This window comes from Dreissena polymorpha, chromosome 5 (assembly GCF_020536995.1).
Source record: "Dreissena polymorpha isolate Duluth1 chromosome 5, UMN_Dpol_1.0, whole genome shotgun sequence".
Taxonomy (NCBI): Eukaryota; Metazoa; Mollusca; class Bivalvia; order Myida; family Dreissenidae; genus Dreissena; species Dreissena polymorpha.
The window spans coordinates 12,583,104-12,606,787 of record NC_068359.1 but is presented as its reverse complement, the minus strand read 5'-3'; the positions used below and the strand labels follow the sequence as shown (position 1 = coordinate 12,606,787).

At 38.4% G+C, this 23,684-nt stretch overlaps 2 protein-coding genes across 6 annotated transcripts in view; one reads left to right on the top strand and one right to left on the bottom strand.

Annotated features, from left to right (window-relative positions):
* LOC127881870 (E3 ubiquitin-protein ligase MIB2-like) overlaps positions 1–10,220 on the bottom strand; it is a 32,542-nt gene extending 22,322 nt beyond the window's left edge. The window contains exons 1-7 of one of the 5 annotated variants that reach the window (XM_052430041.1): positions 10,081–10,220; positions 5,839–5,962; positions 4,909–5,029; positions 3,523–3,694; positions 2,292–2,398; positions 1,260–1,454; positions 418–758 (exon numbers count right to left, since the gene is read on the bottom strand). In XM_052430041.1, the coding sequence (XP_052286001.1) occupies positions 418–758; positions 1,260–1,454; positions 2,292–2,398; positions 3,523–3,694; positions 4,909–5,029; positions 5,839–5,955 (1,053 nt within the window). In that variant the 5' untranslated portion in view covers positions 5,956–5,962; positions 10,081–10,220. Of the gene's footprint in view, positions 1–417; positions 759–1,259; positions 1,455–2,291; positions 2,399–3,522; positions 3,695–4,908; positions 5,030–5,838; positions 5,963–8,708; positions 8,731–9,316; positions 9,339–9,482; positions 9,618–10,080 lie in introns of those variants that run through there. The other 4 variants (XM_052430044.1, XM_052430040.1, XM_052430042.1 and 1 more) reach the window with 4 other exon arrangements.
* Positions 4,708–22,637, top strand: LOC127881871 (lim and transglutaminase domain protein ltd-1-like). The gene is made up of 6 exons (XM_052430045.1): positions 4,708–4,754; positions 14,537–14,740; positions 16,343–16,423; positions 17,280–17,434; positions 19,420–19,463; positions 20,040–22,637. Exons 3-6 carry the CDS (start codon positions 16,349–16,351, stop codon positions 21,656–21,658), a joined length of 1,893 nt encoding a protein of 630 aa, XP_052286005.1. The 5' UTR covers positions 4,708–4,754; positions 14,537–14,740; positions 16,343–16,348; the 3' UTR covers positions 21,659–22,637.
* Positions 22,638–23,684: the final 1,047 nt, after the last annotated feature.

The following is a 23,684-nucleotide window of genomic DNA, read 5'->3' as shown; positions in this document are numbered from 1 at the left end:
CAACCATCGCTAAGGCAGCTGCGAGAAAGATGGCTGGTAAACAAAAAAATATGAGTGAAATATCTCCTGCAGGGCTCATACATTCCTTAAAATTAGACATTTGCCCAAAATGATCCTCGCTTTTGGAAGATGGGGTTTTATGAATGCAAATTCAGTGTTGTCCCAGATTAGCCTGTGCAGTCCGCAAATTCTATTCATGGGCGATACCTTTCTGTCCAGACTGTTCTTTTTTCTTTTGAAAGAGACTTCCTTTAAACAAAAAAAATCTCTTAAATCAGAAAGGGTCGTCCTTGATTAGCCCGTGAAGACTGCACAGACTCAACCGGGACGATACTTTACACACATGCATTAAGCCCCATTTTCCCAGAGTGCGGCTCAAAATATACCCGATTAAATCGGGTCACGGTGACCTCCTACCTCCGCCATTCGCGGGTTCCAAGCCCCCTTTCCGGTCTCGATTTCCTTCAACAGGTCAAGATCCATGGTTATCTTTACTTTCTCTCCGACGTTGAATCTCGCAGACGGCGACGGAGCAGTCATTGCGTTTTCAGCGGAAGTCGACGTCTTTGGCTGGGATGTCGGCGTCTTAGGCTGGTACCCACCGGTAGACCCCTTTGATGACGATGGTGGTGTATACCCGGTGGCTCCTAGAAGAGTGGGTTCCGGCTCCTGTGAGCGGGGGACAGGGGCTACGGGGGCTACTGCAGCTGGATGTGGTTCACTGCTGGCTTTCTTCGGTTGGCTGGCTTGATCCATTTCTGGAGAACAAAAGATTACGAGATGCAGAAAGGTGTGTGGAGCGTTCAGAAGGACATCAGAGGGAAGTCGTATTACTAGTTCAATACAATGAGGGTAAAACTATTAATATCACAAAATGTGAGCACGAAACCTATATAGACCTTTGATCAGACTTTTCGAATGTGATATTATCTTCACTGGAAAGATTTTATAATACAGACATACGAGTTTGAAGTACACCTATATATATATAAATATATATCATGTTTGAGACAAACAAATATCCTATTAACAAAAAGCACAGACAAAGTCAAATACAATTTATTGTTGAAAAGGTTCACAATCTGATGACGATTTTAAAACCGTTTTGCAAGTAAACGTTCCATTCAATTTTTATGTGCATCTATATACATGTATATTTATATATATTTTTAACGACACTTTTATTGTTGTTATCCAGGCTTGGTGAAAAGTTTTCGAAAAATCATGGGATATCATACGTGAAATGTGTACAGCCTTACTAAGAACGGGAATGTGATCCTTGTAATAGTATCCACCGGACGCTGCCTTCACCGCAACTACGTCCTGGCGACCGTCGTATCCAAGGCGATACACGTTGGTGTAGCCGTTAGACCATGTGACCTCCGCGGCGTCACGGTCCGTGTCCGGACTGAAGTTGACGATCGCGATCACCTGACCGGGCTTGCCCTCGCCGCCTGTGGAGAATGGTGGTGTATGGTGTTAACCATTTGCATGCTGGGAAATTTGTTGTCTGCTAAAATGTCGTCTGCAGAATTTCTAAACTTAGCATTTTCTTCGATTTTTTTTTCAAAGAATACTATCAGAATAGCAAACAGTTAGGATCCTGATGAGACGCCACGTTCTGTGGCGTCTCATCTGGATCTTAACTGTTTGCAAAGGCTTTCAAAATTCGGTTCCAGCACTGAAAGAGTTAATTAATAATAAAGTCGCCTTGGCTTAGTGATTATGTAGTCCATCTAGCGACCGGAAGGTCACGGGTTCGATCTCCACTGTGAGAACGATCTTTAAACCCCCATGACACCATGTACTGGTTCTACCCCAAAAACGGACTCGAGAGCGTTTTAATGAGCCTCCGGAATTCGATGCAATCGAGCGAAAATAAATTGGTTTTTACTCATGTAGAATACGCAGAACTTGAGAGCAAATGTATAATCCCGCCATGATAGATAATCACATTTAAGCATTTAATCGTTCATGTATTGCGTATCAAATAGCTGTTATAAAGAATTTGAATCATAATTGAATATAATCGTATTACATGTACAGAACGTGACATGTTTCTTTTGTAAACGATGTTCGCTAGAGAAACACAAACAAATCAAGAGTTAAATGTACTTGTAAATTAAAAGTTATTAACAAGTCAATTAAATATTCAAAGCGGTGCTAAAAAACCGACTAAGTGACATTGAATTTGAATCAAATATCATCATATAGTTTGAAATGGAAGCATTGATTTGATATGAGACATGCCCGGAACCAGTCAAATATGTAAGCGAATGTCAGTGAGGTACCGTCTTGGTCCAGCCACCGCCAGTCGGGCCCGCGTTGAACCTGCGCGGTCTCGAATACTCCCATCGCCTTCAGACGCTTGCTGATCTCTCTCTTTGGGACCGTTTGGCTATGAAATGAATGGCCGGGAATTTAAAGAGACGTATACATCATTCTTTTTTTGTTTATTTGAAATATTTCATAAATATGGTATATGTACTATGTTCAGAGGCTTTGAGCGTTTAGGACATGCATTAATTAGCCTTCTTGTTAGAATATTTAACCTATTTATGCCTAGTGGACTCTCCCATCCTTCTAAATTGGATCAATTTATTTCCAAAATTAGGGATGTTTATTACATTTATTTCTATATTTAGAATATTTCTTACAGAAATTTCTTTAAGCAAACAGCGCAGACCCTGATGAGATGCCGCATCATGCTGCATCTCATCTGGGTCTTGCTGTTTGCCAAGATAATACATTGAATAATTATGTTCAAAAGCTTCCAGCGAGATGGCCACTAATAATTTGTCTGAAAACAGTCTGAATATATTTGAACAGCTATCTGACGGACCGAGATCCGCTGAGGGGAATCAGAAACAAAAACCCCCTGTCACGATCCAACAAAAGCGAAATATGATTTGGTTATGATGTAATTCAGACTCAGATTATACGAAGAGAGCAGTTCAGACGTGCGCAAATAAAATAACATACGAGAGTAACAATCTAAAACGATCCATTTGTTTTATTGTGAATTGAGTTTTAATCCTGGATTAATCCTGGATGTTTTTGTTTACGTCAGATGATGTTTAGCCTGGCAATTGTGCAAGTCTCCGATCATGCGCGTTACCTGTTACTAAAAATGTCAAGCCGAAATGCGGCTGTCCGTTTAGCGCAGTGGTTGGTACACATGCTTCTCACCTTGACGACCCGGGTTCAACCCCCGTTCCCGGAAGCATCTGAGTTTGTTAAGTGATCACCATACCGGACAGGTGAGGTTTTCTTTTGGGGACCCCCACTTCCAACTCAAGACCATTTCACAATTTACAATTGTTCAGTTACAACTAAATAGCTGTTAACCGTAATTGTAGTTATAATTGAAAGTCAGTCCCCTCCTTCGTGAGTCTAGTAAGTGAATGACGTAGGCGAGCTGGGACACACTCCGGGTCCACACATAATGCAGCCTAGGCGCGGAAAGACCTTATTAACCTCGAAATACACATACAGGCACTTAGCCGAAAAACATGTTTTTACCCTTTGTCATAGTCCGGCGTGTCATAGCGTATGAAGTCAAGCTTGGTGTCGTGCTTGTCTCTGGTGTAGCAGTCGGTGCACAGCGCTACCTCCGGAGACTTCCGGCACACCCACAGCATGCCGAATATCCCGTTAACGCCGCAGCCACTGCACGTCCGGTCGTGCTTCACTCCTAAAGCAACAAATGACAGAGTAAAGGTAGAAAGACCAGTTACAACGTTCTATATGAAAATACAGTTGTATCATATGCACCAGTCGCACAACTTTTACAGCTCCGGGATGCAGACTTTTGCCTTTGTGGTCAATATATCGCTAGCTTTTATATTTTGGTGAAGTTTTTCGACGCACAAGAAAAAAACATTTTACAGTGTTAAGGTAGCGCACCTCTAATGGGCACATATCCAAATATAATCTAATTAATTATTTTCTTAATCAGCATCATTTCACTGAACTACATGCAAATTTGTAGGTAGGCTTTCCATGCTTTTTTAAAAAATATACCGATTTTTTCAAAACCACCCCCACGCTCGGCTTTTGTCCAGTTTATTTTCACCCCTGGGGTATATAAAAGTTCCATAATTCATTCAAATTTCCAAATATTGGCATGCATTTGGTGTGTACAGATGCTGTAAAGGTGTTTAAAGTTTAAACAAGATGAAAAAAGTATTCTTTTACAGACATTTATTTTTTACAAATTTTTATCTATGGAAGATCGCCATGAAATGTAAGTGATTTCAGCCAAGTAAAAATTGGGTCGGTTAAAAACAAAGTGTCATAAAATTCAAAATAGTATCATTTAAGTCATATTTTAAACTTAGTTTTTATAGAAACACTATATACAGCAAAAATACCAAGAAATAGACAGATTTACCGTTTACTTTTTGAAATAAAAATAAAAATGCAACATGCATGGTTCGTATTTTCAACAGTAAATCCCCCAATTTCGCCATAACGTTGTTTTAATTTTAATAATTGAAGAATGTGCATAAAAATTGCAACATATTTCACAATACATATAGCTTATATGCCATATTAAATCAAATTACGTTAGAAAATAAATAAAACGCGTCGCAAAAAAGTATACGTCGTCGGCAGGATTCGAACCTCCACAGGAATATCCCAAAAGATTTCTAGTCTATCGCCTTAACCACTAGGCTACGGCACCTAATAGTAGGCTCTCCAACCTTCGAAGAAATCGCGGGAAATCATTAGAGGTGCGCTACCTTAAACGGGTAAGAAATTTGATTTATGCCAGACATTTTTCTCCATAGTAAAGATTGGGTAACACAGTAAAAAGCATTTAACGATGTTGTGATTGACGTCATACTATGGATCCGTTGCAAAACATTTTTGGTCGTTGGACTTAATGATTTACTGTTTTCTAACCTATGCTCGCGTTGTCCAGTACGCGGAGGTCGTATGAATTCTCGTATCCCGCCCGGTACACGTTTCTATCCCCGCTATCCCATTGCACTATCACACAGTTCTGCGGATAGGTGTCGCCTTCCTGCAAGGAAAGAGAAAATAACCAAGCCAATTAGATATACAGCGTGCCGTTATTAACCAAACATACAGACCATTCTGAAGAACACGAAATTTTTGAAATTCATTTAATGGTATTGGTTAGCGTGTATTAAGTTAAATAATTAAGAAATGGGGTAAATGCGTTTTCTAAGGGAAAAACTGTATACATATTGTGATTATTACAGAACTTTCTATAATTCTTCTGGAATTCTTGATAATTTTATATAAAAAAGAATTTAGCGATCACAGTAAACAACTGAACACGCTCCGAAAAAGACACCACACTTATGGGCCCGTATTCACCATACGATTTAAACTTAAAACTCATTTGTTCAATCTTTTTTACGGATAACCAATGTGCAGTGTTTGTGAAGCGCAATAGAATATTTTTATAATAATTTTTGCGCTATATAAGTGGCATGTATTTGTATTTAAAATAAAGAATATTCTTAACACTGGTATGTGCTAAAGCTACTTGAAAGTGATATACATGTATAACATTGAAGTTTGCGCCTTAACTTACATTTGTCTTCATGTACAACACTGTGTTAATGACTAAAGCACCATTTTAAGCATGTATATATTCATATACTGAAGTTTAATTTATTGGTTTAAGGTCAATTCTTTATTTTTAAGTCTAAGAATTTATGGTACAACAGGCCGTGGTCACAAGCATAATACAATACATATCTAAATAAAAGACACAACGCCATAATCAACATAATCAATGCATATCACACAGTTATGTAGGGAAGGTAATATCGAAGCAATAATCGGAAATGACGCACTGACCTTGACCCCGCATATTTCCACGACTGTCCCCACGTGACCTTCGCCGCCATCTTGGTCACCGAAGTCCGGACTCCACGACGGCCCGCGGACCACACGTATTCCTACTTGGAGGGTCATTCTGAAACTAGAATCGGTGGATATGTGGCACGGTGATATTTGTTGAAGAAACAAACACGTTTATAAAAGTACGTCATTTAAATCGAAAGTGGACAATCCCACTTAAGTTTTTTTTATAAATAGAACTGTAAAATCTCTCACCCCCTAATGTCGTGTCTAAATGGAATGGTTTATTCCCGATTAAGCCATTTCTTACGGAAGTGGTTTATTCCCCATTAAGTTATTTCTTACGGCAGTGCTTTATTCCCCATTAAGCCATTTCTTACGTAAGTTGTTTATTTCTCCCATTCAGCCATTTCTTATGGAAGTGGTTTATTTCCCCATTATGCCATTTCTTATGGAAGTGGTTAATTCCCCCATTTAGTCATTTCTTAAGGAAGTGGTTTATTCCCCATTAAGCCATTTCTTACGGAAGTGGTTTATTCCCCATTAAGTCATTTCTTATGGAAGTGGTTTATTCCCAATTAAGCCATTTCTTACGGGAGTGGTTTATTGCCCCCATAAAGCCATTTCTTATGATAGTGGTTTATTTCTCATTAAGCCATTTCTTACGGAAGTGGTTTATTCCCCATTAAGCCATTTCTTTCGGAAGTGCTTTATTCCCCCATTAAGCCATTTCTTAAGGAAGTGGTTAATTCCCAATTAAGCCATTTCTTACGGGAGTGGTTTATTGCCCCCATAAATCCATTTCTCTCGGAAATGGTTTATTCCCCATAAAGCCATTTCTTACGAGAGTGGTTTATTTCCACTCAAGCCATTTCTTACGGAAGTTGTTTATTCCCCCATTAAGTCATTTCTCATGGATGTGGTTAATTTCCCATTAAGCATTTTTTTACGGAAGTGGTTGATTCCCCATTTGTTACGGAAGTGGTTTATTCCCCATTAATCCATTTCTTACGGAATGGAGAATACCATTTAATCAATGTATAAACGTAATGGACAATTTACCTAAAGTCATTACTGACGGAATGGACAAGCACACTTAAGTCATTTATGAACTGAAGGGGACAATACCTCTTAAGCCATTTATGAACTGGAGTGGACCATTCCTCTTAAGCCATTTATGAACTGGGGTCGGCAATACCTCTTAAGCCATTTATGAACTTGAGTGGACAATACCTCTTAAGCCATTTATGAACAGGAGTGGACAATTCCTCTTAAGCCATTTATGAACTGGAGTGGACAATACCTCTTAAGCCATTTATGAACTGGAGTGGACAATTCATATTTAACCATTTATGAACTGGATTAGACAATTCCTCTTAAGCCATTTATGAACTGGAATGGAAATACCTCTTAAGCCATTTATGAACTGGAGTGGACAATACCTCTTGAGCCATTTATGAATTGGAGTGAACAATTCCCCTTGAGCCATTAATTAACTGGAGTGGACAATACCTCTTGAGCCATTTATGAACTGGAGTGGACAATACCTCTTAAGCTATTTATGAACTGGAGTGGACAATACCTCTTGAGCCATTTATGAACTGGAGTTGACATTCCTCTTAAGCCATTTAGGAACTGGAGTAGACAATACATCTTGAGCCATTTATGAACTGGAGTAGACAATACATCTTGAGCCATTTATGAACTGGAGTGGACAATACCTCTTGAGTCATTTATGAACTGGAGTGGACAATTCCTCTTAAGCCATTTATGAACTGGCGTGGACAATACCTCTTGAGCCATTTATGAACTGGAGTGGACAATACCTCTTAAGCCATTTATTAACGAAAGCGGACACTCCGACTTAAGTCCTTTATAACGGATGTAACAATATCACTCAGTTTGTTTTCCGAACGGAGATGGAAAATCAAACTTCAGTTATTTATAAACGGATGTGGACACTTCAGTCATTTCTAAACGTAGGTGGAAAATCCAACTACAGTCGTTTATAAAAGGATGTGGATAATACCACGTCAGTCATTTCTGAACGGGGTGGACAATATCACTAAGTACACTTGGCAAATCGTCGGCTGGTACTTGTGGCAAGCTATTTTCCATGTCGTAATGGATAAGGTGGCTGCCTAACGATCGGGAGGCCACGGGTTCGATCCCCACAAGGGGAGCGTTCTTGAGATCTCCCCCAAAGACACAAGGTACTAGTTCTAGGCCCAAGAAACGGACTTGATAGCTTTTCAATAAGCCTGAGGCTTTCGAGGCAATCGAGCTAAAATAAATAGGTTTAAACTAAGCTATTTTCCAAATTCTAAATTATAGCTCTCAGTCTCCATGCTGAAGACCAAAGCGTTCTTTTTACTACTTGTCAGATGCTATTTTCCAAATGTAAATTGGTAATTATTTTCCGACATCTTCAAACTGAAAACGAAACTGGTAGCACAAATCCAGTTATGTTTTGTAAAGCGATTACCACATTTTTTTTATGATGAGCTTTATTTTTTCTTTCTTGCCCGATACTGTAAGTGTATATTGCTAACTGATATCTGATATTTTCCTACATCTTAAAATCGAAAACGAAACTAGCACAAACCCAGCGCTTACCGTTCAGTTTCGTTCAAAGAAGGTTCTAGATTAAAGTATGTGTACGTTTGAATCTCATTAAAATGAACGTGGATTGTAGACAGTAAATTGACGAAAACTGGTTTGTTTAAAAACAATAATTTACAATTTAGAACATAGTTTTGGTATAGGTTTGCAATCGAACAATAAATCAATTATGAAAACACGAAAAAGCATTAAATACATATGATAAATGCAATACTGTATGCATTTATTTACACTAACGTACATACCTTTTCTCTATGAAGTTTTATTATTGTTTGCACTAACATAAATTGAAAGCTTGATAACTACAAACAAACTTTTTGGAAAAAAAAGTAAAAATAACGCTTTATATTAAGAAAAAAATGGGTTCCTTCTAAATGAAAAATATTTAACGGGGTTTGATTAAATGATTTTCCGCCTTATGCAGTTTTCTTGATCATGGAACAATACTGAGCACGTCTCCGCTTACGTGAATTAAATGCGCGATTTTAATGATATAGTTCTATGGGAATCACGTAATTGCCGTACACACAAAATTATTCTGCTCTACATACAAAAGGCCGTCTTACAATTTAGGTAAGTTTTCTATGGAAAATACTAGAAGACAAGTTATGGGAGTATATTAAACATATATTTATTATGTCTTATATAATTTTCGAAATTTTACATTAATAACAAAGTAATTATCGTAGATGTTTAACGACTAATCTGAAGATCATTTTGTAGCGTTTTGAATCATTCGTATGACCACAATATTATTATAATTACACAATAGCATTTGTGAAGACACTTAATAGGGGCTACATTCAGTGAAATGTCAATACTATACACATGAATAAAATATTTTAAAACTTACCAAAACAGTTAACAAATACAGCTAAATTAAAACAAAGTTTGTCCTATAAGTTCAACTTTCGTTTTGCAATCAAACATTTCATTAATTACGAAAACACGAACAAAACTTGTAAATACACACGATAAATGAAAAAAATATATGCATTTATTCACACTAACGTACATACCTATACTTTGTGAAGTTTTAATATTTTCCGCATTAACATAAAATGACAGCTAGATAACTACAAAAACCTTAGGGAAAACCCATACAAAATAACGATCTATATTTAGAAAATTGGGTTTCCTTCTCACGACAAATATTAAACGGGTTTCTATTGAATTATTTTCCGCCTCTCGTAGGCTACTTGTAAATGAAAACATATGGGCCGTTTCTCCGTTTCAATGATTTGTATATGCGCAATTTTAACAGTTTAGAGCCATGATAATCACTTAATTACCACACTTACAAAACAAAAGTACTCGACATAAATGTACATGCACGAAAAGCAAAAGGCCGTTTTATTATTTAGCTTCGCTTTCTAGGAAAAAGATTAGAGGGAAAATTATGAAGGTCTCTGAATATGTATTTTAATTAGTTCTTCTATTTGTTCGAAACTTTGGAAACAACGCCATTATCTTAGCTATTTAACGAATTATCAATTATGTTAAGCTCGTTTTATAGCTATGTGGTTTTTCGTAGAACCGCATGGTCGAAATATTATTATCAATATACCATAGTATTATAGGAACTAACATACATATGTATCGAATATGAAAACTTACCAGAACAGTGATCAAATACAGCCGAATTTGAAAATATGTGTTTTATACCTTCAACTTTCGTTTGCAAAACAATATTTAGTTTCGATTTTAACAGCCAATGAAAAGACTAGTTTTATACCGTCGCAATACCTTGGTTTAAGACGGATCCTATTTCAAAGATAAACAAACGATTGCTTAAAGCCTTAATATTTGTTCACACGCACGAGTGCTTGCGTTTAAAGTAACATTTCAAAACAAAGACTATTCTAAAAGATTAAAATTCAAATTCAACACCTAGTATACAGCTGTGACAAATACCAAAGTATTCAGTATTTTGACAACAACTCTAAATAGTCATAATTATACGACATCAAACGTGTTTGTTTACACAAAATGCGTGATAATATTTTTTATTGTAAGTGGAAGTTATTTTTGCTTTGAAAATGTTAATATAAGGTCTTCGAGATGCCGATTAATTTAACGTGCATAAAGAAGGTAATAATACGCACAGAAGCACCCTAATTTATAATACTCATTATACAGGCAATGAAAATACTGGAGTATACAGCACTTAGAACATATTAATAACATATTCGAATAGTATATACTTAATATTATATTTACTCCTTATTTATTTTAGCTCATTCATTTCATACATCATCACATGGAAGAATAATTGCCACATCAATACGATATTGTGAATTTCGCCGCTTGACTCAAGCCGTCATAGTTTTCCTATGTTTTAATTATTTCTTTCGTTTGGAGTCAGATAATATATGAACTCCATAAGATTGCGTTTTAAGCACCATTTGTGATTTTGATTTACATTACTTTTTTAGAAATGTAGTTATGTACGTGCATACGATTTAGGATCCGCCCCACCCATAGAAACTGTGCCTTAGCCTTAGGTTTTGGATAAATGATTATTACTGTAGGGATATCATGTGTTGCCACAATGTTTCCCCTTAATGTTCAGTTTAAAGGCATATACAATCAATATATAGACTTAGGTAGGGGCTGCTGGGTTCATGAGACCGTCATCCATCCCCGGTACAAAGGGTCGGTAGTAATAAAACATATCTTGAAAAACGAGCATAAGAACATTTGAATTGCTTTTACGAAATTTCTCCTTGCGAAGTTATATATTTACATATAATTTGAAGTGAATTTGGCACTTTTCAAATAATTGTTAGCGTAATAAACACAAACGTGCTCATTGTGTGCGTTTGGAATACATTAATCTCCGTCGTCCATTCGTCCGTGTGTCCGTTAACTTTGTCTTCCAATGACATATGCCCTGAGCCGCTTGCTGTACCATTACAGAACTTCACGGGAAGTTCCTTAGGTTGTGCTCTATGAATATTGGTCAAATCGTCCGGGTTCGTTGATAACTTTAGACAATAGGCAGAAACCACTCCCGCTGAACTACGTTACAATTAGATGTGCGTCTGTACGACAACGCGATACGGCATCATAACTACAACGGTTACGGCGTCATTCCACAGTTTGTTGACGATACGGGACGTTGTTAAACTAAATGATAATAACGGTCATTTTGAATTGTTTTTGTATGTGTAAGCCAATGTTTATTTAAACACGGATATTGTGTTCCTCTTTTACAGCTTGCCATGTAATTTATTCCTATGTTATCAATAAAATGGAAGTTTTACATACCTGTATAGACAACTCGTACAATCATTGGAATATAAATCAAAGTCTGACATTTAACAGATGAAAATGCAAACAAATGTAAGCAAGAACGAATATTGAATCATTCTTATCAAGATCTGTCTCAAAATTAACTGCATGTACGTGTAATGAGATACATTTTGATGAATTGAAATGTTACGGCGTCTTACAGAAAGTGTTTCAGTGCATTTACTACAACATGTTTAAGGTTACGGTATAGTATCGACGTTTACAAGAGGTTTCGGTAAATAACAAGTTCGGTAAATTGTATCTATATAGTAATTGTTGTGGAGGGTTCGGTAACATGGATCTTTATAGAGGTATACCTACAATGAGGTGTTAATGCCACCTATTATTGTCTTACATCAGGGGCATATATTTGCAAACTTGTGATAAATTTTTAATTGATTAATTAATGCAATACCTACAGTAAAGAATTTAGGGGCACGAATGAGCTACCACTGAATTTTTTAAAGGACTAATTTTAGGTACCAAACCAAAAAATGTAGATTGAATTTAAAATGTAACTTTATTGAAAGTAAAATTTACGATTTAAATAAATCAATACTTATTTTTTTAGAGATTTGGTGCATTTATTAAAAAAATAGTAATAATAAATGTTTATTTAAAGACTGAATTAATAGAAGATCTTCAATTTAGATTAATGCCTTTAACACATGTTCAAAGTCTTGTAAAATAGTGTAGTACTGATGTATTTATAAAAAAAAACATAAACAAATATTAATGAATTTGCGATTCTAAGATTAATTCAGTCTTTAACTGTATATTTTTACTATTATTTTATCTAAAAATAAATGTACCAAATCGTAGAAAATTGTAATTATACTGATTGATTAAAAAACGCCATAAAGAAATACAAATTAATATTACCCAATTGAAGTCTTGCTTTAAAATGACCTTAATATGCTATTGAATTCCACACTTTCGATGTGTGAAATATTTTCTACATTCCTGTTAAATTCTTTACAGTAATTGAGGTAATTAGTACCCGTTGTTGTTGCAATCAATGGCGACCGCCATACTCACTTCCAAAATGGTACTATCGTGGAAAGAAATCTCCATGGTTGTAAATTTGACTTCCTGCAGACGCTGTAACGCTGTAAAGAAGACACCGTAACATGTCTTAGTCGTAAACGAAGATACCGTAACATGTACACGGAGTTGACATGCTACAACTTTTTTTTTGAAAACTGGGATAGAAATCACCAATAGAAGTATACACATGGGCATCATATGGTTGTAAATGAGTGAACTTGATACAGATCATTGAAAATAATCATCGTGACCGAAACTGCAAGCCAGAAACTACGAATTTATTGGATTTTCTATGTTTTGAGCTTGAACTTCTTTCTTTTATCATGATTTCACGCTAGAAAATGTCTCGATAACTTAGGTAGCGAGTAAAGAAACATTAATAAATGAAAATAAATGCCATATCACGTGTTACGTGTAAGTTTAAACAAAGAATGTACCCGTGTAAACGCGTGTGTATGTCTATAACTGTCAAGACGCTGTAACCGTTGTAGTTATGACGCCGTATCGCGTTGTCGTACAGACGCACCTCTCATTGTAACGTAGTTCAGCGGGAGTGGAAACAGCAAGGCCATAAGGCCATAACTTTAATATCTGGTATTTAACGTCGTTGTGAGATTCTGGACCAAGTGTGCGACCAAATTATGTCCTTTGAGTAATAACCGGCCTCGCCCAGTACATAAAAGGATAGAAGGGTGACTTTTTCACGACCTCAGTGGGTGTCCGTCAAGGATGTATGCTCTCCCACTTTCTGTTTAACTTTTCCCCTGAAAAGATAGTGCAGAAGACCATCCGAGACCAGCACACCTCTATCTTCATCGGTGGCAGACCTATCTCCAACTATTAAATGTGTCGTGTTCTGAGAAAACCGGGCATAATGCATGTGCGTAAAGTGTCATCCCAGATTAGCCTGTGCAGTCTGCACAGGCTAATCTGGGACGACACTTTCCTCCTAAACTTGATTTTCGGTAAGGAGTGAATTCCTTGAAACTTTAAATACCATAAAAGCGGAAAGTGTCGTCCCTGATTAGCCTGTGCGGACTGCACAGGCTAATCTGGGATGACATTTTACGCACATGCATTAAGCCCAGTTTTCTCAGAACAAGGCTCATATGTTCTAACTTTTACTTAATATCACTTCGACGATACAATTTACAAATGTAACCATGTGTCGTATGAACATATCCACAAACAATATTGGAGATTTTACAATAAAGTGTACATGTTTGATATACGTGGATGCATTTTGGACTGGTTTACAGCACAGGTTGTTAGCGTGTGGCTATGATATTAATTAGTGAAAACATCATTTTGAATGATAAATAATCATATTATAACGAAAAATTAACTTTTATGAAAAAAAAAAAATCACTATCAAATATATATATAACAAGGTATGCAACTCAAAATCACCCCAAAACGGGGTTCTTTTGTTCGTTTTGTTGTAATGTTGTGTACGCTTCGACAGGCTTTCACAAACACATTCATGAAAAATCTGGTGTGTTCGTCAAATACCTTAGATGTTTATCTAAGCAATCTGATATATTTATCAAAACGTGTACATCCACTATATAACGTATATTCATCATATATTTGACGTATTCATGAAAGGCAACATAGATACTTGTAAAAAAATTTATAAGATCTTCATAAAATTATTAAAGAAATCAATGACAATGGCGCACATTTACGCACACAGCCTACGAAATTCAACACATAACCCTATATTCAACAGAAGATCCAGAGCGGCCCAGACATCCCCGCGATCTACACGAAGCCTCCTAACAGCTCCTATAAGCTGCTAGAGAGCCACGAGTTCTACGTGAAGGGAGGTCGCCCCATACCGATAGCGGTGCCGCCGCCATGCCCACAGAACCGAACCAAGGCGGAAGTGTTCGAAGAGACAGAATACCTGCTAGTGGACGACAAGGCGATACGGGTAGGTTTGAATAATAATCACATTGTGTTGGAATAATTACGTACCGGTACTCCATTTTAAAGTCGGAGTGGATATGGTGTCCGCCATGGGACCGGAAGATCAAGGGTTCATTTCCCAATCTGGGAGCATTGTTAAGATCCCACCGAAGACACCAGGAACTGGTTCTACCCAGAAAACGGACTCGAGAGCGTTTCATAAGCCTATGACTTCAAATGTAATCGAGCTGAATAAATATGAGCCGAGTTCTGAGAAAACTGGGCTTAATGAATATGCGTACAGTGTCGTCCCAGATTAGCATGTGCAGTCCGCACAGGCTAATCAGGGACGAGACTTTCCGCCTAAATTGGATTTTTGCTAAGAAGATACTTCATTTAAACGAAAAATGTCATAAAAGCGGAAAGTGTCGTCCCTGATTAGCCTGTGTGGACTGCACAGGCTAATCTGGGACGACACTGTACGCACATGCATTATGCCAAGTTTTCTCAGAACGCGACTCATATGTTTAAACTAACTTACCATTCCAATTGGCAATCTTTGTTTTGATTGATTGTTTCTTGATGTAGATATACTTTGAAATAACCCATTCGCTCGAAAATCTGGAATATTTTTTCATGCAAGTCAATTGCATTGCTTCTTATTTGAAACTGTGTGTTGTTTGATTCGTTTTGTAATGGAAAAACAAAATGTATGTTGCTTTTTTATTGCAAAGTGATGTCGCGTACAATACGAATAGTATTTCATCAACGAAGAGTTGCATTCTGTGTGAATCGCGCTACATCATTATTCCCACGCTCCGAGCTTGAGCGGGGGATTATGTGGTTATCTCCACAATCCGTCCGTCCTGGCCACTATCTCCTCCTACACTTTTAGCACTAGAACCTTGAAACTTCAACACATGGTAGCTATGAGCATATGTGCGACAGTGCACTATTTGGAAGTTTGATCTGACCCCTGGGTCAAAAGCTGCGGCGTGGGGATACGCGTCGGCCGCGGCCGCGGCATTTCTAGTTCCAAATTGAATCGTGTTAACATAGTAATATTTTTACTTTATATTTAATATACTTTGCAATCCAGTGTCATGCACTTTCAAAGCCGTGAAAGCAATGACCTTTTTTACCATATGAAATATTCATCCTTATGCGTAAACCGAGTCCGTACAATATGCAGATGCTACATATTGGCCGCAGTGCAAACTGCGCATGACCAGGACGGCATTCGGTTTCATTCAAAATCGGGTCCGGTAGGCGACCCCATTCCCAATCGAAAAAAAGTATATATTTTCCCGAATGGGGGCTAAAATTCCAAATGAAAGGATTCAAAAAAATTTTTTTTTTAGATCTCAATATTTTGTTCAACTCCCATCCATATAAGTTCAACCTTAGTAAATCTTATACTGAAAACACTTGTATTCTCAATTTTTAAGCATTTTTAGCAAAACAACAACATCACTAATATCCCCATTTTAGTCAAAACGCCGCAAAGTTTCCTAATTCAAAGGGACCCAGCCCCATTCCCAAAATGGTGAAAAAAACACTGATAACTTTCATCAAAAAGGCTATTTTCTTGTACCTATATGGTCGCATGCTTCTCTGTTTCTTTCAGGTGCCCATGACCGTGCTGAGCAAGCCTGTAGAAGGTCTCGTGGAGTACCTGACCGAAGGATACGAGGACGAGATCTCCAGGGTATGCGCGTGCAACTCCTTCCGGAGGATGTTTGTTTTGTAATTGTTGACATATAAATGCGCGTTCTTATCCTCTGTTTAGGGGATGTTGTTTTGTTAATGTTGACGTTGTAGTGCGCTCGCAGGTCATCTTTCCGCCAGATGTTTTTGTTGTTATTGTTGACCTAAGTATGCACGCTTAAGTCATCTGACCGGAGTATGTTGTTTTGGATTTGATGACGTTTATCTTTGATTTATGTCGTATTGTAACATAAAGCGGTGTTATACAAAGTATTGGTGACATCCGTCCTCTCGAGACACGTATGTCACTTTAAACTGTTCAAGTGTAAAAACACTCGTCCACAGAGCAGTTAAGTTGCCTTAATTCGAGCCACTCGTGATACAAATGACAACTGGTGCGACTGAACACTTAAAATGGATAAGTTATTGTTTACAAATGAAGCTGGTTTTCTCACGTTTTAAAGACAGAACATAAGTGATAATTTACTTTTTTATGACTGCATGCTGGTTGAAGACGCAAATATGCATGGATGTTTGTTTAGATATTACTGTTTATTTCTGGCCAACGATTAACCACTTTTGGTTGTGACGGCATAAATTATTTGCGCCACGCTCTGGAAAAACAGGGCTTAATTCTTAGCGTTAATTGTCATCCCAAAATAGCCTGTGCAGTCCGCACCGGCTAATCAGAGAAGGCACTTTACTCCTAGACTGGATCTTCGTTTATAAGAGACCTTAAAACCAAAATGTCCATATAGCGTATTGGGTTGTCCGTAATTAGCCTGTGCGTACTGACGCACATTGCATATGCATTTAACCTAATTATCCCAGAAAGAGGCTCATTAATTATGTTGCAGGTGCGGGTTCTGTTCCGATGGCTGACGAACCAGCCGATCCACCGGATGCAGTCGTTACAGACTAAACCGAAGAACAGCCAGTCGGCGCTCTACTTCTTGTGGATGCTTCGCACGAAGAAACAGAGATACTCGAAGTTCTTCAGTCTGCTGTGCAGGTAAGGAAGACTTTATTCCTCGAATTGTAACTCCTCCTAGCGGTTAACCCATTTATGCTTAGTGGATTCTCCCATCCTTCTAAATTGGATCAATGTATTTCCAAAATTAGGGATGTCTAGTATATTTATTTCTATATTTAGAATATTTCTTACAGAAATTCCTTTAAGCAAACAGCGCAGACCCTGATGAGACGCCGCATCATACGGCGTCTCATTTGGGTCTACTCTGTTTGCCAAGGACTTTTTTGTAGACGCCAGGCATAAATGGGTAAACTCACCTATAAGTTAATGGAAAACTGCTCTTTACGGTTATACCTTTTCTATAGGTGTATTGTGAACTCCTCCCTGTACAATTCCCCCCCCCCCCTCTTTATGTTAATAAATGGTATATTCTTTTTTTTGATTTTGTAAACATATCAAAATAATCATGTTCAAATTAGAACACCTGAGTACGATAAGCAATTATGCTTTACCATCCATAGGAACACTTGAGTTCGATGTGCAATTATGCTTTACCATACATACATTGACATATGAATATATAACTGTGTGGTGTCGTAGGTGGGTTATTGGAATGCCTTTCGTCAATTCGTCTCAATTCATCCGTTATATTTTTTATTCGATCGATATCTCCTTTACCCTTTTTGGTTCAATTATTTTGGAAATTGAGCCGATGAGCGCAAGGCAATGGCCTTTTTGAACGATTTTTCGCAAAACCTGGTTCAAATGTTTCTAGGTCATTGAAACCATATGGCCTTGTACAATTATCGAGGTCATGGTCACTCGTGTTAATGTGTTGAGCCTCCATTAATGTGTCCACTTAATAAACCATGCACAATAAGAAGGGGTTTCCTTTACTTTGTGTTTCTCTTTCATATAATTGAGACCCTTCTGCAGAAGGATTACGCTAGTCTTGACCTCTCGAGGTCGATGTCTCACATCAAGGTTGAAAGTGTTGGCCTTGAATTTCCTCTCCGTTTTATATTCTCTTACCTGTTAAGAACAAACGTTTCTCCATCGTTTATCACACTGTGACCAAGTGCAGAATGCATGAAGCAATCACGCCACCTCAGTGTCAAAGGCACAACATCACAGTTGAATGTTTAAAATCATCACGGTGTTGATATAGCTGTCAGTTGGACTGCTTTTTTAAACATGGAAGCATTGATGTCTTTATGTAATACTAAAATATCTCGCCGTAAGGATATCGATATACAGTTGACATGGGGAAGCGCCCTGAGTTCATTTAGCTGTCCGTTTAGCGTTGTGGTTGGTGCACGCACTAACAGGTGGTTCGCGTGTGGTTATGATATGAATAAGTTAAAACTTAATTTTGAATGAAAAATTATCAAATTATAACGAAAAATCTACTTATCTGAAAAAATATAACTATCAAATATATACTAATATATACATTTTACTAATTAATATCATAGTCACACGCTAACCACCTGTGCACGCGCTTATCAATCCCAACTCCCGCCGCATGTGAGCTTCGTTGGTGGTCACCATACCGGATAGGTTGGGATTCCCACGTGTACTCCGGCTTTTCCCCTATAACACAAGAACACACAAAAATGAAATATCTTTTTGTAAAAAATGAACAACTGGAAATTTCAGCTATATTTTTAATTCGCCCCACCTTTTGTGAGTCTTGTAAAATCATTAAGTAGGAGTCTTGAATGCAGCCTTTTGCGCGGAAGTATTTTAAAAAATCTCTGAAATATGCGCGCGACTATAATTTATTGGGGGCAAACAAGCATAGAAGTATTCATCTTACGTAGGCAAGATCACGTGCCCTTGCTTCCGATGCGGAGACGAATATGCAATCAAAACACTTCGTTCATCTCCAGAGTCTCCGTAAATAAAAAGCCGGTTGGGTCCAGAATGACGAATATGAATGATACAGTGTATTTTCTTCATGGCTGCTATGAGTTAATCTCTTCAACGTGAAATTAATTGTATTGGGTCCATGTATTTTTCAGATACGCCGGTATATACACTGTCACTGTACACGGTGCTGTCAAAGGTAGGAAATGTTTTACTGTTCCTTTCATTTGATTCGCCTTGTTATATGTGTAATTTCGTATACAAATGCGCATTTCATATCTTTGTTTTCATTTATTCTTAAATTAGATGGAAATACAAACACGACTGCGCCATTCACATAACAACTTGCTTCTTAACATATATACGACTTATATAAACAATATCGAACGCTCACGCATTTTGTTACTTAAAGGTTTAATAATTCTAAGTTGATAGCAGTCAATGTGTACCTTTATTTGTGCCGGTTATTAATGAACTCACAGCGCCTACTCTCTTCCGTGTTAAGGAATCCATTTTCCACTTAAGTCAGATTGCTTACTTACTATTGCGCCATGGGCCATTGTCGGCTCAGGTACTACTTAAAAGTACACCGGGTACTCTTAAGTAAAGTTAAGTGTACCCCTGATTCGAAAAATACGCTAATAGGCAACCGACCATACTTCTTTGTACTGTTTAGTATATTTTCCGTACCTAGGGTACTTAGTAGTATACTGTGAAGTACCGTGGTACTTCAAGTAGTACCTGTACCGACAATGATCAATCAAACTATTGCCAGGTATCCACTATCAGATAGGCGATAAGATGGACCTCCAGAAACACTACGGCGAGTGGAACGCCGTCTGCGTGGACCGCGAGTGGCGCTTGGTGGACGCTCTGTGGGGCGCGTGCAGTGAGAAGGATCCGGGCGACGGCAGGGGACGCTTCACGTGCGACGAACGTTTCTTCTTCACCGACCCCAAGGACCTCCTGTTCACGCATTTCGCGGACAGCCCGAAGTGGCAACTTCTGGACTCGCCGCGTCACATCGAGGATTTCGAGGAGAGCGCGTGCCTGAAGAACCGGTTCTTCGAGCTAAGCATGCAGGTACTGTCGCATCCGGTGAGCGAGATAGAGGCGATAGACGGGGAGGTAGAGGTCTTGTTCGGTGTTAAGCCAAAACCAGGACAGGAGCAGAAGTTCAATTGCTACATTTCGCACTTCGATAGACCGGATTCCAAGCGGTATCTAACGAAAGGCTCGAACACGAGCGTGCCGATATTCATACATAAGCTCACGGACAGCTCGATCTCCGTAAAGGTCCGTTTTCCGGAAAGCGGAATTTTCCGAATGGAGATCGTCGGGAAGGAAATTTCCAAAGGCAGTCGGTACAAGGAGTACGACTGGGTGGCGATTTACAAGGTCGTCGTGGAGGAGGCGGCAGACCGAGGGTTCCCGAAGATGGACCCGATAGGCTGGGGACCGGGGAAGGAAATACAACTGATTGGACTTGCGCCGTTCAACTACACCAGCGGGTTAGTGATCGCAAAGAGCGTTCAGACGAAACTACGGTTCAAGATAGTGGACACCACCCTGGTCCAGAACATGAAATTCTTTTTTAAGATGGCGTCCACGTATGACAATGACTATAACGTGAGTGCCTTAAGTGACAAATTCGAGGTGGATATGAATATCATGACGTTTTTCATCGAGGCGCCGCCTTTTGGGGAATACACATTAAAGATGTACGCGAGAAACGTGCGCGGTAACAATATTCCTATGGAACAAAGGCGCGAAATTAACGTCTGCAACTACTTATTGATCAGCGACGTCCAACAGCGTGAGGAACCACTTGGAATTCTGATGGAAAAGACGGAAATCGAAGACACTCCAGAAATGCCGAGAAAGGTTCAAGAGCCGCGTCGGTTAGAAGAGCCGCCGCCCATGCACAGGCCATCGGATGCCGCGGAATCGGTCGTTAGTGCGTCGAATGTTATCATGGACTCGAATTCGCATAAGGCGGATAGTATGCGTGGTTCGCCGGAAGTGGAAAAAGACCCTGGTCCACCGGATCACATTACTAAGGTGATAATATCGGAACCGAAATCACCTAAGCAGTCGTTTGTAAGAGTAGACGGCGACTTACAAGAGATACCGGAAATTCCTCTGAGCGTCATTCAGCCCGTAAAACCGGACGTCGAACGTCCCCGCGAGAAAAGGGAGCTAAAAGTTGTTTCCAGCAATAAAGTTGTTCCCCTGAAAAGCACGGGAGGGATTGACGGAAGCATCATGCTGGTTGCTGACGAAGATAAACCAACTCGACCGAAAACCGGTCTGCGTCGGGCAAGATCCTCCGACGATACGAAATTCTTCACCTCTGTGGCAAAGGTCAAAGGTCAAGTAGCCACCGGATACTGAAAGGTCCTGGTCGCGGAGACTTTTCGAAAGGAGATTTATACCAAAAATGTAAAATATTTATAATACAGTTAGTTTCGCTTCCGCATTGGAAAAACGTATATGTTACAAATAAATAGATAATTGACTAAATCATCAAGACCCGTAAGTGAACCGCGAGTGAACCGTGAGTGAACCGTAAGTGGCCAGAAAGGAAATGTTGAAAGCAGACATTATTGTGCTGGTACTTTATGTCATGTTTTAATTTTCAGAGTTTGTACAAACTATTTTTGACCTGAACAGTAATGTTCAGGTTTGTCAGTAAATTAAAACAACCATATTTAGTGATTTACCATAAATAAAAGAACGTCCTCAATTCAAACTGCGATTCTGTATAAAATAGAACCATTGATAGTAAACCAAAATTTTTAAATCGCATACTCTTTCAGATGTCATTAGAAATGTCTTAATTTTTTTTTTAATTTTAAGGTGGACCATTAGATGTTATACACCGGTCATAAACAATGCAACGTTGCTAACCGTGTCTGTCGATTAATGTTTTTTTTTTGTTATTTCTGTGTTTATCCTCATGTTAAGAAGTTATGTTGACGTTTTTGCTTATTAAAAAGAATAAGTACGTGAATTTTCATACAAAAAAACCAAAGTTTTCACTATTGATTTTTTACATGTTCTTTCATATAGCAGTAACTTCGCCGGAAGCCTTGCCTCGCTATAGTGTTTTGCACCGATTATTATTGAAATATCCTGACGTTATTATGTGCGAAATAATGTTATGCCAACAAAGATACGTTACGTATCCTATACAGTCATTAATTGGAAAGTTTCCTCTTAAAAATGCCGATTGAAAATGTTTATTATTAGTGAATTGTCTACATACACGGAATGTTAACATAATGTGCCGATGTAAATTAGCTTAGATGACAGTTTGTTCCGCCCATTCAATGAAGTTGTGACATTTTCTTGAATGTGTTGTTGTAAATAAAATGGCGAATTGAACGTCGATGTCATTGCATTTTAATCTGATTGGGCTGCACTTCACAGTTGAATGTTCAATGAACTTTGTACAGAGATCAAGAAATTCTGAACTCGCCCTAGTAAACTCGACATTATTGTCGATATATTTTGACCGCCGTGATCGAGACATTTCGAATTCCATTATAAAGGCATTTGGACATCATGGTCACTGATCAGTATTTTGGTAATTGACCAAAAGACAGTTGAATCAAGTAGTAAAGGAAGGAAATGTTCGCCACTCCATTCATATTGTTCAATCTCATTCTAATATTGCTTATTGACAACTCATGTTGGTATATGACAACTGTATATTGCATTGTGCTATTCGTCACAACCATACTGCAACGTCCGAACCCCTTTGTGCTTCTGTACATTACTTGGTTGAAAAATACTTGTGGCTTTAAAACATCTGTATTTACTTACAAAAAAATAATTTACCTATTCTTGCGAGTGAATGAAAAACGCTTCAATTTAGCGTCATGCTAATTCGAGTTCTTTAGGCTTTATAACTGGTACATTACAACTTTACACCGGTAATAACGTATATTAATTAGTAGTTCTGGTTGACGCTTATAAATGGACAGTTAAACAAGACGAAAGCAATATGCCCATAAGTACTAACCAAACACGCACAAACAGGAACAAAACATGGATGGCGATGGCGACAATGCGATAGTACGATGGTGACAATGCGACAACACGATAGTACGATGGCGACAATGCGATAGTACGAAGGCGACAGTGCGACAATACGATGGCGTCAGTGCAATAGCACGATGGCGACAATGCGATAATACGATGACGACAGTGTGACAATACGATGGCGACAGAGCATTAGTACGATGGCGACAATGCGATAATACGATGACGACAGTGCGACAATACGATGGCGACAGTGAGATAGTACGATGGCGACAATGCGATAATACGATGACGACAGTACGACAACGCGATAGTACGATGGCGACAATGCGATAGTACGATGGCGACCATGCGATGAAACGATGGCGACAGT